This window comes from Urocitellus parryii, chromosome 11 (genome assembly GCF_045843805.1).
Source record: "Urocitellus parryii isolate mUroPar1 chromosome 11, mUroPar1.hap1, whole genome shotgun sequence".
In the NCBI taxonomy this organism is placed as follows: Eukaryota; Metazoa; Chordata; class Mammalia; order Rodentia; family Sciuridae; genus Urocitellus; species Urocitellus parryii.
Window position 1 is genome coordinate 84,980,304 of NC_135541.1, and position 15,082 is coordinate 84,995,385.

General features: G+C 32.9%; 1 protein-coding gene across 3 annotated transcripts in view; it reads right to left on the bottom strand.

The window, feature by feature from the left end:
• Positions 1–15,082, bottom strand: part of Dph5 (diphthamide biosynthesis 5) — a 32,780-nt gene that overhangs the window by 17,009 nt on the left and 689 nt on the right. For 2 of the 3 annotated variants that reach the window (XM_026379681.2, XM_026379683.2), the window contains exons 3-4: positions 10,118–10,242; positions 3,190–3,298 (exon numbers count right to left, since the gene is read on the bottom strand). In XM_026379681.2, the coding sequence (XP_026235466.1) occupies positions 3,190–3,298; positions 10,118–10,242 (234 nt within the window). Of the gene's footprint in view, positions 1–3,189; positions 3,299–10,117; positions 10,243–13,612; positions 13,682–15,082 lie in introns of those variants that run through there. The other variant, XM_026379684.2, reaches the window with a different exon arrangement.

Consider the following 15,082-nt stretch of genomic DNA (forward strand, 5'->3'; position numbering starts at 1 on the left):
TAAATACTGATAAACAAGAATCTTTTGTTGAATAATAAACTGCAAATGTAATAAAAAATGATTTGATTCTAAACTCTCCATACTATTCCTTTAGAAAACAACAAATCAATAGAATAGCTCAAAAAGGATCGATAAACTGATAACTTAAAAGTCTGTTCCCATTCTTAGGTTAGGAATTTCATACTACTACTCTTGAACCTGAGGCAAAGATGATGGAAAGCATGAATTGTTCAGGTCTAGCACAGCACACAAAGTGGTACCTATGCTTAACAAACTAGATGTCTGTTTTTGAAATCATGGGAAAGCTCTTTCACAGAGATGACAGAATGCATTTTGAAAGTAGTATCTACTTCCCTTTTAAAATCTTAAGCAAGAGAGCATGACAAGGTAACCTATAACATTTCTACATTTGGCAAGGCTATTTCTAGATACTGTAATTTATTTTTCCAATCCTGCTATGCTACAAGAAATAGAATACAATTCTTTCCCTTTCTAAATTTTTTATTCATCTAGGTTGTTGGTTTTCAGTGTAGTAGCTGTATCAGTAACTTCAGTATCACCTGAGTGTCTGTTAGAAATGTAACTTCTTATATCCCATCCCAGATTTACTGTATCAGAAAGTGTAAGGTTAAGACTCAGTAGCCTTACTAGACCTCTAGGTGACTCTAAGGAATACTAAAGTGTGAGAACCATTCATTAAGACTATTATTTTTCTATAAATACTAGTGTAAATAGTAAAGAGAAAAAGGCCAGCTATGGTAAGGAAGGGAACTTGCCAAAGTTCTTGCATATTGCAGGATATCAACTAACTACAGATCAAAAATATTTGGGGGAAAACTACTTCTGTGTTTTTCTTGTCATTATTCCCTAAATAATACAGCCTACCAGCTATTAATACATACTTACATCGTACCAGGTATTATAAGTAATCTAGAAATGATTTAAAATAACAGGAGATGTGTGTAGCTACACATGTAAATACTACACCATTCCATATAAGGGACTTGAACATTCACAAATCTAGTATTTACAGGGATCTTGGAACCAAGACACTGAGGGACAACTTAAGTGATCTTTTAAGGCATTTTACATTACAAAAAAAAAAAGAAGAATCAATAATTACCTTTTTTTTTTCTAGGACACTAATGATTTGAGTGGTACAAAATATATATCGTTGCAGAAATTTCACCAGTCCACAGAATCTAGAAAGGCACTTCCTGTTTTTGATACAAGTAAATCATTTCACATCCAGATTAGATAATAAAACCAAGATGAGGAGAAAATGATTTGTGGCTGCTTAGAGAAATCCTAAACACAACTATGAGGAAGCCAAATATTTTTAAAAACTAATATTGTAAACATGGATAAAAATTTAGGGACTTATATGGAAACTTCCAATTCTCACAGTAAATTCTCTCAAATGCCTTCATCCATTCTAGACATGAGAACAATGGCTTCTCTACCAGTGTAGGAGATCAGAAGAAAAGGTCAATATTTTTGTTTGGTTTAATTTTTTTTAAATGCTTAAGAAAAGGAGAAAAATTTTTAAATAAAATGCTATGATAATTTAGAGCAGAACATGAAAGGGCTAGTTACCTTCCTAATTAAAATCAATGTTTTAAAAATGTTTCACTAGCTTAAGGTTTACACGTCTTTATCACATAGAAATTTATTTCCCTCTTTTTTCCATTCTTCCAGCAATCATCAACTCTTAAAAGATAGCATTGTCTAAATGGAAGAATACTGGACTAAGAATCAAAGAGTTTTAAACCTTTGCTACTACCTACCTGAATAAACTTGGGAATATCTTTTTGGAGTCATGTTCTCCAACCCTAGCATTCATTATAGCACTAACATTTTATATTTCTATGAAGAGCATTCACCTTGCTGCAACCCAGCAATGTTCCAAGATCTTAAACTGTAAAAAAAGACTTGAATTGATGAGGGTTTCTGAAGTATGCACTTTAGACAAAAGAGAGCAAAATTCTGTGCCGATTTAAACATAATAACTAAGAGTAAGTGATGAACCATGTATACTTTTCTCTGGTTCTGCACAATTAATTAAGTCAACTAAACTGAGCTATTGTTCTAAGTAATACAGTAAATACAGTGTCCTCTACAGATACAAACATAGCACTAGGGTCTGATGCTAATGTATCTCCTTGTAAATATCTATCTTTAAATTATGCATTTCAAGAAGACACACTATATCACAGAGTCTAAGATGCACATTTTTCTATTGTAATATTATCTGAAATTGGAATGTGTCTTAACAATCACTGAAATCTTAAAACCACTGTTTGTCATGTAGAAGTCATAGTTGTTGAGGATTATGCATATGTGAACATCAGAACACAAACATCAAAATTGGAAAACTCGAGGATTATGCATATGTGAACATCAGAACACAAACACCAAAATTGGAAAACTCATGTCAGCAGCTTAGAAAAAAATCTTAGAAAATAGTTGTGGAGCACTCTTTTAGCTGCTCAAAACGAAGATTGTTGGAGTTAAAAATAACTAACTTTACACATCAATAATTGCAAAGCTGGCTTAAAAGCCTAACATGATTGGCTTTTACCTTTTAAGGATTCTTTTAAGAAATACAGCATCATACTACTATTTTTTTCTTTTTGTGGTACTAGGGATTCGATTCAGGTTCTTGCAAGTGCACCACCACTGAGCTATATCCCAGCCCTTTTTTATTTTATGATAGGGTCTCACAAAGTTGCTCGGGCTGGTCTTGAATTTACAATTCTCACTTTAGCCTCCCAAGTAACTAGGATTACAGATATGCACCATCTCACCCAGTAAAACAATGCTCTGGATGCTGCAGAGATAATAGATAAATATGGGTCTCGGCAATGATGATTAACTCATTTGAATGAATATAAAAAGGCTCTAGGATAACTTAAGCAACATAATTAGCTTATGTTTTCCTTTTAATATACATACAAGTTGGATATAAAATCAAAATTAATCTCTAGCTAAATCTAGATGGCTATTCCAAGAAAAGAGAGAAAACGTAAGTTATAGGAAAATTTGCTATAAAAAAACTTAGTATATATTAAATAGTATGCTATCAAATAATAGTATATAATTCATGAACAACTAAAATCTACTTGCAATTTTCAGAAAAATAAAACATTTTCAGTTAATTCCATTTTAAAACTGCCTTGACAGCATTACCTGTAAACCACAGCAGCCTACAGCATTCATGATGGAGGCATTATGTATAACACGATAAGGGATTCCCAACTTTGCTGCTCTCAGAATGAGATCGCTATGTGTCGTAGCTCTGTAGTGAGAAATCAGTGGATTTGTATTAAAGTTAATGCTACTTACTTTTAAAACAGTAGAAGTCTTCTATTTCATAAGTTCTAACTGATCAATCAGTAAACTTTTCCTTAAATTCTACTAGTTGTCTGCATACGTCTTATCTGATTTTTGTTTGTTTCTTTTTTTTTTGGGTGGGGATCCATCCCAGGGTTTTAGGCATGCTAAGTAATAAGAACTCTACCACTGAGCTACATCCCCACATCTTATCTGTGCTTTTTAGCAACAAAATATAAGCTTACACACATCTTTCACAAGGCTGAACTACAACTATAACACAAGCAGCTACTGAAAAAAAAAATGGAAGTTTATTTGTCCATTGTAGAACTTAACTCTTTTACAATTTAACTCTTTTATAGCAAATTCTTAAACTCTTTGGTCCTATGGCCCCTTTAAAATCTTTTAATTTTTAGTTTTACATGTTTATGGAATACAATGAGACATTTCAATATTACATGTAAAGATCAAAGTAATTGGCACATCTATTACCTCAGACATTTTATTCTTTCATCCATTCATCTATTCATTTGTACTGGGGATTGAAACCAGGGTACTCTACCACTGAGCTACACTAGCCCTTTTTATTTTTTTATTGTGAGACAGAGTCTCACTAAGTTACCTGGGCTGGCCTCAAACTTGTGATCTTCCAACCTTAGCCTGCACCACCATACCCAACTGCTATTTATTTCTTTTTATTTATTTATTTATTTATTTTGAGGTACCAGGGATTGAACTCAGGGGCATTCGACCACTGAACCACATCGCCATCCCTATTTTATATTTTATTTAGAGACAGGGTCTCACTGAGTTGCTCAGTGCCTCGTTTTTGTTGAAGCTGGCTTTGAACTCATGATCCTCCTGCCTCAGTCTCTAAAGCCAATAGGATTACAGGTGTGTGCCACTGTGAACGACTCATTTTTTTTTTTAAGTCGAGTTTTATAATTATACATAGTAGTTGGGTGTGCTTTATCATTTCTTTGTGTTGGGAATACTCAAAGTTTTCTCTACCAGCTATTTTAAAATAACCAAGTAACTGAATCTAACTATGCTATAAAATATAAGAAGCAATTCCTCCTATGCAATTGCATCCTGGTACCCATTAAACATCCTTTCTCCACTCCTCCACTATATACCCTTACCAGGCTCTGTAAACCACTATTCTACTCTCTTACTTCTTTTGAGATCAAATTTTTAGTTTTTACATAAGTGAAATCCTTTAAATTCTTAAAATTACAGTTTCGGAGTTTTAAACTGTAGCACAACTAGATCCAATTCTTTGTTTCTACTCTATTTTGAAGGGTTTGTTTCTGCATTTTAAAACATGAGGTAGAATACATAATTTGCATAGCTTGTTAGTCTCTCAGTTTTATATTACAGTTCTGTTTGACAATTCTGTTTGGGGTTTACATCTGTCTAGCAGTCATTTTATATATAACTGTTTTCAGTTTGGCTACTATTTATAATTAGGTTTCACGTATATGTATGTATGTATGTATGAATATTCTGCCTGTTGCCTTTCCTTTCCTGAGACAAATCTCATGACTAAAATTAGGTAGGTGGGGGTACAGAAAGATATACACAAATACAAATATGAATACTGTGAAATGTACCCCATCAGTTTAGAATAGTACTACTAAAGGCTTTGTTCCCTCTTGATAAAAATTCCAGGCCCTACTGGGGAAAGCAACATTAGCATGTTTGAGAAACTACTTATAAACTAGCAGAACCTTTCAACTGGTCAATGCATATCAAGCAGGAAGATCAAGGGCTTATCCCCCATGAGGCAGTCAGATACTGATTAACACATACCCACCAGGGAAGCCTGTTTTCAATCACATGGATAAAATAAAAACAAGCATAAAAATAAGCATCAATCTGATTAACAGTAGCTTTAAAAAAATGCCAGTTGCAAAGAATATTTTTAGTATCACCTTGATCAGAATCTTTTTACTTATATTAAAGAGAACTGAATGATTAAGTTTTTTCAATTTTAGATGTGTTATTGGTGAGTTATTTAAGTAGATGAAAAACTGGTTTACAATTATATCTGTCACAAGTTCATTTGAAATGACTAGACCTGGCTGTGCAGAGTGGTACACTCCTGTAATCCCAGCAACTGGGGAGGCTGAGACAGACGGATCACAAGTTTGAAGCTAGCCTCAGCAACTTAGCAAGACCTGTCTCAAAATTAGAAAAAAATCAATGGTACATAAAAGTAACCAGTTTGAATATATAAGACTGAGTATGTTTTAAATTTTATTTATAATAATATCAGTTTGCAAATAAAGTATCACCATATTTGACATATGGGTGCTGTTGGTCCAAAAATATACTAAAACTTGAAATAACATTGTAAAAACTATGTTCTCATGAATTACTGGAAGCTCCATAATCTGGTATTCATCTTTCTGACAGATAATTTGATAGTGTGTGTTTTATGTGCTAGAAAATGTCCAAGTCCACAACTTTTTATTTTTTTGATCTTGAAAAGAAAACCTATTTGGGAGAATCTACCATAAAGGAAACAATCTAAAATGTGGAAAAGTAGGGGAGAACTAAGGGACTGTACATATCAATTTATATAATAACAACTTAACTGGAGGAAAAAAAAATGGACTACTGATAGTGCTGAAAGTCACTAGACAATTATTAGGTGCTAAACATTGTTCCTGTGCATTACATGAAATGGAAATAATCAAATGGCCTACATTAGGGCACTCAGGAGAAAAGTAAATAAAGGTACATTTTTGTGTGTATACACTGCATCAAAGGAAAGTCATATAAAGTAAGGATAAAATATGTGTTCACTTTATTATTTATATGTATATATTTACAGATATATTAAAATATAAAATAGAATAACAAAAAAATCCATTATTAGATAAAGACCCCATGCAACAACTCCATTAGGACACAATGCTTGAGACTATCATCTCTTACATGATTAAGTCAGATTTATTGATGTACTTCTTTAGAGTCATTTACATTCTTTATGTGATTAATTTCCATATTCCTTTCAATAATCTGGATAAAAGGGTACAGATGAGAACTCCATCAACCTGCTTAATTATGACTTCTAATTATCTTCTTCAAAAGATTATGGAGATGGATAGTGATAGTGACAATGCTTGCATAACAATGTAAATGTACTTAATGCCACTGAACTATACTTCAAAAAACGGTTAAAATGGTAAATTTTGCTGTGTGTTCTCTCACAATTTTTAAAATATTTTTAAAAAGAATTTAAGATTAAACATCCTGAACAATCTTCATTTTCATGTTTTATTCAAGTAAATAGGAAGTGTTACACATTACACATTTCTTTCCTGATATCTCCATTTAATCTATTGAAACTGTGATTCTTCAAGGCTTGATTTAATAACATATTCTGGATGTGGTGACACATGACTGCAGTCCCAATTAGTCAAGAGACTAAGGAGGATCATCTGAGCCCAAGAATTTGAGACCAGCCCAGGCAACAGAGTGAAACTCAATCTCTAAATTAATGATTAATTCAAGTCTGTTCATTTACATGGAATCCCCCTTCCACTTTCCTCCACCAGGCCTTTAAGCTCTACCTGTGAACCCTATCCAAAGCTAGCTCAAGTACCAACTCCCCCATAAAGTTAGCACTTTTGAACTCCAAACATCATGCCTCTAACTTCAAACATACTTTTCTTTCCTCATCTTCTATACAAACTCTCAGCAGTATATCAAAGTTCACCAGTCTTTCCATTTTGAAAGTCTTTTCTTGGCTTTTGTGACAACATATTTTCTTATTTTTCCTTCCCCCCTAGCTATAGCTAGACCATGAAATGTACAAGCTTCCTAGGGCTTGAGTCTTGGTCCTTTGTTCTTCCCTTCTCTTCTAAAATGATTCTATCTATTCCTCTGGCTTTAAATACCATCTACATATGAATAACTTCAAAAGCCATATTCCCAGGATGAATCCTCTCCTGAGCTCCAGCAGCAGATAATCTAACAGTCTATCTGACATTTCAAATTTAAGATGTTTCTAGAACTAATTATTATCTGCCCCAATCCTATTGTCTACCACTTTTCATTATTTCAAGAACTGGTGCCTACTACTAAAGTATAAAGCTGGAATCCTCAAAGTCACATTTACTTCTTTTCTTTTCCCCATCTATCAGACCATCCTGACATTCTTCCTTTTAAATATGTCCTGCCTCCCCAAAATCCATTTCACCTAAACATTTAGTATTCTTTCAATAATGTCAAACAGACTGTCCCTGCTAAAAATCTAAGTAAAATTCCTGGTCCCTTCAAAGCCTACCATGATCTGGCTGTTGCCTATATCTGTGACACTTTCACATATTCCTTTTTTTCCCTAACTCACTATGCTATAGCCACCTTAGCCTTTTCAATCCTATAAGTACAATCTTACTGTTTCCTCTGCTTAGGATATTCTTTCCTTCTATACCTTTTCATTCTTCAGATACTGTCTTTTCCATATAACCTTATATAAATAAGTCTATTATTTCTTTTTTCTCCCTTCATGGGCCTGCCAAGATTTAAAATTTATTTTTCTCTGATTATTGTCACTTCCCCCACTGAGATATAAATTCATGTCTTATCATCCAGCATGTAGGAATTCATAAGATTGGTGTACAAAAGTCATTTGTTAACTGGATAAATGTCAGTTCAAGATATTTCTGGTTTTTCTGTTGACCTTAAGCAAAATATACCAAAATTATTCAATTAATATTTAATTAATGCCAACTCTATATCTAGTATTGTGAAGGAAGCTAATGAGATAAAAATGTGAAGGACAGCCTACAAATATAAAAGAAGAGTAAATGTAGAGGTTATAAAAAAAGTGTGAGGTACTATATGAAATGAGTATGAATGATATATGCCATCAGTGGAGATATAACTTCATGTTGGAATAATAAGGGACTATAGCATGGAAAGCTGAGCTTCGAAGGATAAGTAGGTTTCTGTTAGTCACAGGTAGTTCACAAGTCACTCAAGATGAAGGACCTTGAACAAAAGTATGAAGGTAACAAAGCATGATAACTGGGAAAAAGCAAACTGGTTAGCATAAATGTGGGCTTCAAAAAGAATGGTAGGTTATAGACGGAAGGGTAAGTTGGGCAGTGTTTTTAATATCTGGCTAATGATAGAGCTAATAAACTTCTTATTTATAAGAGACCTAGTGAGTTTCCAAATTATGATTTTTACAAATATGGATTTTACTACAGTATGGGTAAGGAGTTTATATACAGACCAGCCAAAAGGTGTAAGGTGCATGAGGCTAGATTAGGTATAAGAGTGGCAGCCAGAGTAAAAAGGAATGGAAGAATAAGAAAAACTTGGTAAAACACAATTCAACAGCAATGCTTCTCAAATTATCTATGGTGAAAGTCTAATTTGTTTTAGATCCCAAATTATTATGGAACAACAGTTTTGTAAAATGCAATAAAAATAAACTATTATAAAAACAAAACATGAAATGGAGTGATACCAAATATGAGCCCTCAATTTTTATTAATTCAGTAGACATAAAATTTGCTTTTTAGATAGCTACAAAAATTTCTAAATGCTTTCTCCCAGTTTCTAATCTTATCTCATTATGGACTAGAACACACAATCTGTGGTCTGGCATCTGTCTGCAAACCTCACTTCCAGTAGTGTTTTTACTGTGCAATGGACATTGTCAGTGATTGGATGCCAATAAAGTAAAAAGCTACTGAGTTTGCTCAACTAGGTGACTGTAAGAATTGTAGTATATCAAGTTGGGAAGTTTAGTGAGAGATTTGCCTACAGAAACTCAGGTTTTATGCAGAAGGAGTCAGTGTTTAGTGAAAAACTTCTGTAAGAATTAGAAGATATTTTCTCTATGGGATTTTTCATTTTCCCTTCCTATGGTTAAAAAAAAAAAAAAGAAGATAGGTACTATTAATTTTGAGAAAGTCTTAAGTTTAAGAAAACAATGTCAGAGGTTAAGACAAACTATTTAAATATTTAAAAATGTGTGATTATCCAGAGTTATTCCAATTAAGTTTAATAACGCTGCAGAGTATGGCCCATCACACTGATATAAATTACTTTCTTTTTGGCAGACACATACACATGTAACTCCACTGTTGTGAGAAACATTCTTGATGGTGGGCTCACAGTGATTTAATTGTCCTTATGTTCCTTAAATCTGTGACATAAATCTTGGGTCACCAGCTGGAGACAAAAACTATTCTATTTGGCTTGACATCAGAGATTGATGATGCTTGACTAGACAAGTAGAAGCACATCTTCTTGGTAATGAGGAAGAACAAGGCTCCCAATGGATATAAGAAATTGAAATCAGAAGCTTGAAAAATTATAAATTCAAGACACGTAAATGACAGTAGTATAATCAAATATTACATGATTAAAAAAGAAAAAAAAAAGCCTAAAACAAAGGAAGCCAAAGATGATTGTAATTATCTGCACCAAATGGCAGGCATGACTTTGGAGAATATAATGACATATTTAATAATGATACACTAGTTAAGGCTTTGATAACCTACATCATCTTCTAAAGAAGAAAATCAAAGATACAAATTTTAGAGTTGACATTTTATAATGTTGTGATACTTATAATGGGTATCTTCTTACAAAGTGGATTTCCCTCATTAATCTCAAAAGATAATGAAATTTTAAACTATAAATTTTAGATAGAGCTTAGATAAACCACAGTCTTTTATCTGGCAGGTAAGTTTTAAATGTAATAGAATAATTATTACTGATTAATAAGTAACTCAAAACGTCTGCTTAAACTTACCCAAATGGATCACCAACCACAAGGAATGCAACATCACTGATATCAGCATCTTTTAAAATATTATCTGCTTCTTGTTCCACTTCTTCTCTATCAGCAAGAATCAATTTTCTTCCATAAAAGTCTTCCTATAGATTTAAGTCCAATTTAAAAATGAAGGAAAGCAGGTGACCATTTTTATACACACACACACACAAACAACAACAACAACAACAATAAAAACAGTTGTTGTATTTGGGGCTGGTGTGAATCTTGGCAACTATCCAAACACAGATCATTTGATACAACTCATCAATGAGCTGGCACACTATACTATGTTGCAATTAAACTGTCTTTGAGGCTATCTTAATATCCCAGGAGGAAGAGACCTCTAACATCTGAGGCCTTTTGCATTTTAAATTTACCTCTATATTTGGCTGTAACTGACCAGGCAGAACATTATAGGATGAATAGAGAATATGTATGCATGATTCCTACTTCAAAACCATGATAATACAGAATAAATATATTAATAATGAGTATACATGGTAGTTCTGGTTTTATTAAAATTTTTATGGGACAATCTGACACTCTGACTAAAATAAAAGGCAACATAAAAGAAATAACAGAAAATGATGATTTGACTATTTATAAAACCAGTAAACATTCCTACATAAATGCAAGAAATTCAGATTTAAAATTGTATTCCCTTGCTTCTGCTAGAAAGGCAGAGTTTCAGGAGAAACATACAGGAAGTTTCCATACAAATGCCTTTGGGGCTCTAGAGAAACAAACCCAGGAGAGAGTAAGTTAATAAGCTGATGATTATATCATAGTGGTTAAAAGTTTTTTGCAAGATCACAATCTTATAACTGATTTCCTATGGAGTAACATGCAATTCAATGAAGTTAAGGTGGATACACAGATAAATAATACTATTTCTTATATGTTGACAAATTTTAGCTAATAAAAGTTATTCGGAGTGCTGTAGTAGAAAAGTTTGGTACTTGATAATATCTGTCAAACAAATAAGTAAATGAACAAATGAAATTACCAAATTTCAATTTTGGTAATTAAATTCTAATACTTGACTAAAACCTGTTCCTTAAATGTGGAAAACATACCTTTCTAGAGAAATGTTCTAGAAATTCACAATAACAAACTTCTTATAGATAAAAAATAGTTTCATTTCACTTTACCAAGTACTTTTTTCTTAATCATTAATTTTTATGTTCTTTACTTTGATTTTATGAGCCAGAAAGCTTAATGGTTGCAGAACACTTACATATTTAAGAGAATACACACACGATTACTATGAATTGAAGAAAACAATGGCCTTTACTGAACCCATCCCCCCCCCCCGCCCATTACTGGGGATTGAACTCAAGGGGGACGCTTGCCACTGAGCTACACCACCCCTTTTATTTTTTATTTTGAGTCTGGGTCCTGATAAGTTGCAGAAGCTAGCCTTGAACTCGTGATCCTCCTGCCTCAGCCTTCTGGGTTGCTGGGATTATAGGAATATACCATATCTGGCTGAACTTCTAACATTTCTTAAAGACCAAAAAACCACATGATGCTAGTAATAATTCTATTTCATACTTCATAAATGATCTAACAACAATAAAAAAGCCACTCTCACAACAATGATTTTGTATTATGCATTACTCCTTATTATCACTTATTCTAACCTAATAAACAGTTCATGGTCTAATGAGACAACAATGTTTACATATACAAATTGCTGATCCTCTCAAAAAAATAATATTTAAAAAAGATAGCAAATGTAGTAAGAGGCTGATGTTAAATTATTTTCAAATTTACCCACATATTTAATCATTCATATACTCACTACAGAAATATTTCTTATGCACATCCTCCATACCAAATTCTAGGCTTGATGTTGGGAGACGGTGGTGAATGAGACATACATTGCTATTGCTCTTAAGACGCATGCTGTCCAATGGAGAATTAACTAGCACATAGACACTAATAAAAGCATCCAGTCTAGTCAGGGGTGAGAGAAGGAAAATAAGAAAAACAGGCAGTACTATTTAACAAATAATTTTAAATTTGGATTATGTATCATCCAATGACTAATTAGCCAGTTTTTGTAGTCTCAGCCCTAATCATTCATGAAAATGAACATAAAAGTTAAAATTCACTCACTCTTGCTATAAGTTGGCAGTTTTTGAACAGAACAGGGTAAGTTTAAATTGTTTTCAGGTATTTCGAGAAGGTACACAAAAATTAGTAGTGACTGCCTCCAAGAAGGGGAAGTGGAATAGAAATCTCTTTATATCTTTTTTAGTACATTTTGAATTGTAAACCATTTAATGGACCAGCTATTCAAAAAATAATAAGAATAGAGGCTAAAAGTAGTATTCAGAAACAAATGGGAGGATAAAGTGTTTTTAAAATACTGTTTAAAAACAGAGAAATGGGTTTACAAAGAGACAGAGAAAATGGAAATGCAAGAATACAATTAAGAGAAAGTCATGTCTTAAAAGACAGCTTCTAGCAGTAGTGGTCAACTACATCAAAAGAAGTAACAGAAGTTAAGAATTCAAAACTATTCTCTAGAGTTTTCAACTATGAAAGAATTGTTGAAAATACTTCTAAGAAAAGGGAGTAAGCCTTCAGGAGTGTGAGACACAAGTGGAACTAGGGACCATGAAGGTATACTTGATAAAAGAAAAAAAGAATAATAACTATGGGGAAAACAGGTTTCAAAAAAGAGACTTTCAAAGTGATCAAAGCTTGAATATGATTTCAGAATGAGAAACAGAGGTAAAACATGAGAAATACATGGTAATAGGTTGACATAAAGAATAATGATTAGATTTTAAAGGAAATGGTTTTTAAACCATATCTAGATGGAGTTAGGTCTTGGAACAAGAGCCTCATCCCACAAGTCATTTTCTAAGAGTGGAAGGAAGATAGAGTCAAATTTGTGGTAAGGGCAGATAAGAAGTTAAAAAAGCTCATAGCTAATGGCCTCATTTTTTAAGTGTGAAGTCCTTTTCTCCTCTTTCCTGTCTTCCTGATCTCAATCACAGCCGCTAGACAAGAAAACAAGGCAACAAGGAAGAGGTGGTATCTGGATTATTTAAGTTACAAAGAAAGGGAACAGATACACTGGGAAAAAAATGAAAGCCATTTCAATGAAGTCCAATGACAAATATAGCAAATGTTTGTGCTTTCCACCTCTAAGCTCACAATGATTTTCCTTCAGGGTGGAATGCTCTTTATCAAATCTTATTTTATGTTAACATTGTCCCTACTAAAACATTTACATTGGGATTACTCTGTGATCAGGCACTGTTCTAAAAGGCTTATGCATATGAATTCATTTAATCTTGACTTCAATGTGAGATCAGCACTATTTTAATCTCAATTTTATAAGTAAGAAACAGAGCAAAGAAATGTAAGTGATTGCTCAAAGGCAGAACTTTGGTTGTAGAACCTCACATATGCCACAAATGGGGGATAGACAGAGAATAATGATCTCTACTTTACAAGGTAGCTGGGGGTCCAAGTTAGCTTCCTCTGGCTGTGAGCAATTTTCTCCATTTATCTGCAATGATGAACAGATATTATCATTTTGCACTTGGATTATAATGTAAAAACAAACAAACAAAAAAAATTTTTAAAAGGTTGGTGTATATATACTACTTTAAAATGCAGCTCAAATTCCATATAATCCATCTAGTATTTCCTGATAACCACACCCTGAAGTAATCTTTCTCACATGTATTCTCATAATTAATAACTAATAAATATTTTACATTTGGGACCACTTTTACTTTTAGTAGGTCAAAGGAAAGGGTAATGATTTAGATAAGCTCATCTCAGTTCTTTCCAAACATATGATTTTATAGCTTCTTCCTCCCACTGTTATTATGAATTGTTATTTAAATTATTTCTTAGACTTACTATATCTAGATCAATTATCTTTTGACCAGAGAACATATAAATAATACTACCTTTTTGGCAATTTGAAAATTGCCAAAATGACTTGAGGGATGAGGCTCTTGTTCCAAGACCTAACTCCATCTAGATATGGTTTAAAAACCATTTCCTTTAAAATCTAATCATTATTAAGAGCACATAAATTCAGATTTCTTTAGCAATGATGTGGTGGTTCCTTTTTAAAAATATTATGTTAGAGTATGATAAAGGAAAACATTTCATTGTAGAAAACAGATAAAATTTTCTATATTTTTTCTCACTGTGTAATAGTTATCTGTAGTCGAGACCAGATTGTATGTATAGGTATGTTAAGTACATACAAATCTCTAAAAAATCAATGTTTTAAAGAGAAAAGATAGAAATGAAGGGAAGAAGAAAAAGAAAAAAAGTAGTTGACATAAAAGTGACTCTGAGATTTTACTGGGTAATATAAAGGTATGAATTTATTTATACCTTAGTATAAATAAATTTATACTAATTTACTTTAGTCTAGAAATGAGTCACTTATGGTAGATGAAGTTGTGTATAGGCAAGGTGTTCAGGGAAGAATGTGAACTGAGAACCTGGAGAAGAATATGGAGCACATACCAGAAGAAATTTTGTGATATGGCTAAAAGTCTTTTGAGCTTAACTCATACCCTACTTGGAGTTTGACAATGAGCCCTTAAAGAGAACTAGATAAATGTATAATTACACTAACAAATTCTCTGGTTATTTAGTCCCAGGATCACTTAATATATACGTGTAAGCTTTACTGGGAAATGTCTACTTGAAGGTAAGATCTCTTTGAATGTTACAGACAGGCGATCAACATTCCCTGTGGAAACACTTCAAAGGGATAGGCTTTCAGCTTGGTTTCTGAATATATAACCAACTCATTAAGGTGTCAGCACCTCATTAACACTCAACTCAGAAAGGATTTCTTGGCTATCTCATGAAATAAGGGATTTTGATAACTATTCCCCCAGGAGTGTAAAATAATGTTCCTTTATTTGCTGGAGAAAACCACAATATGAG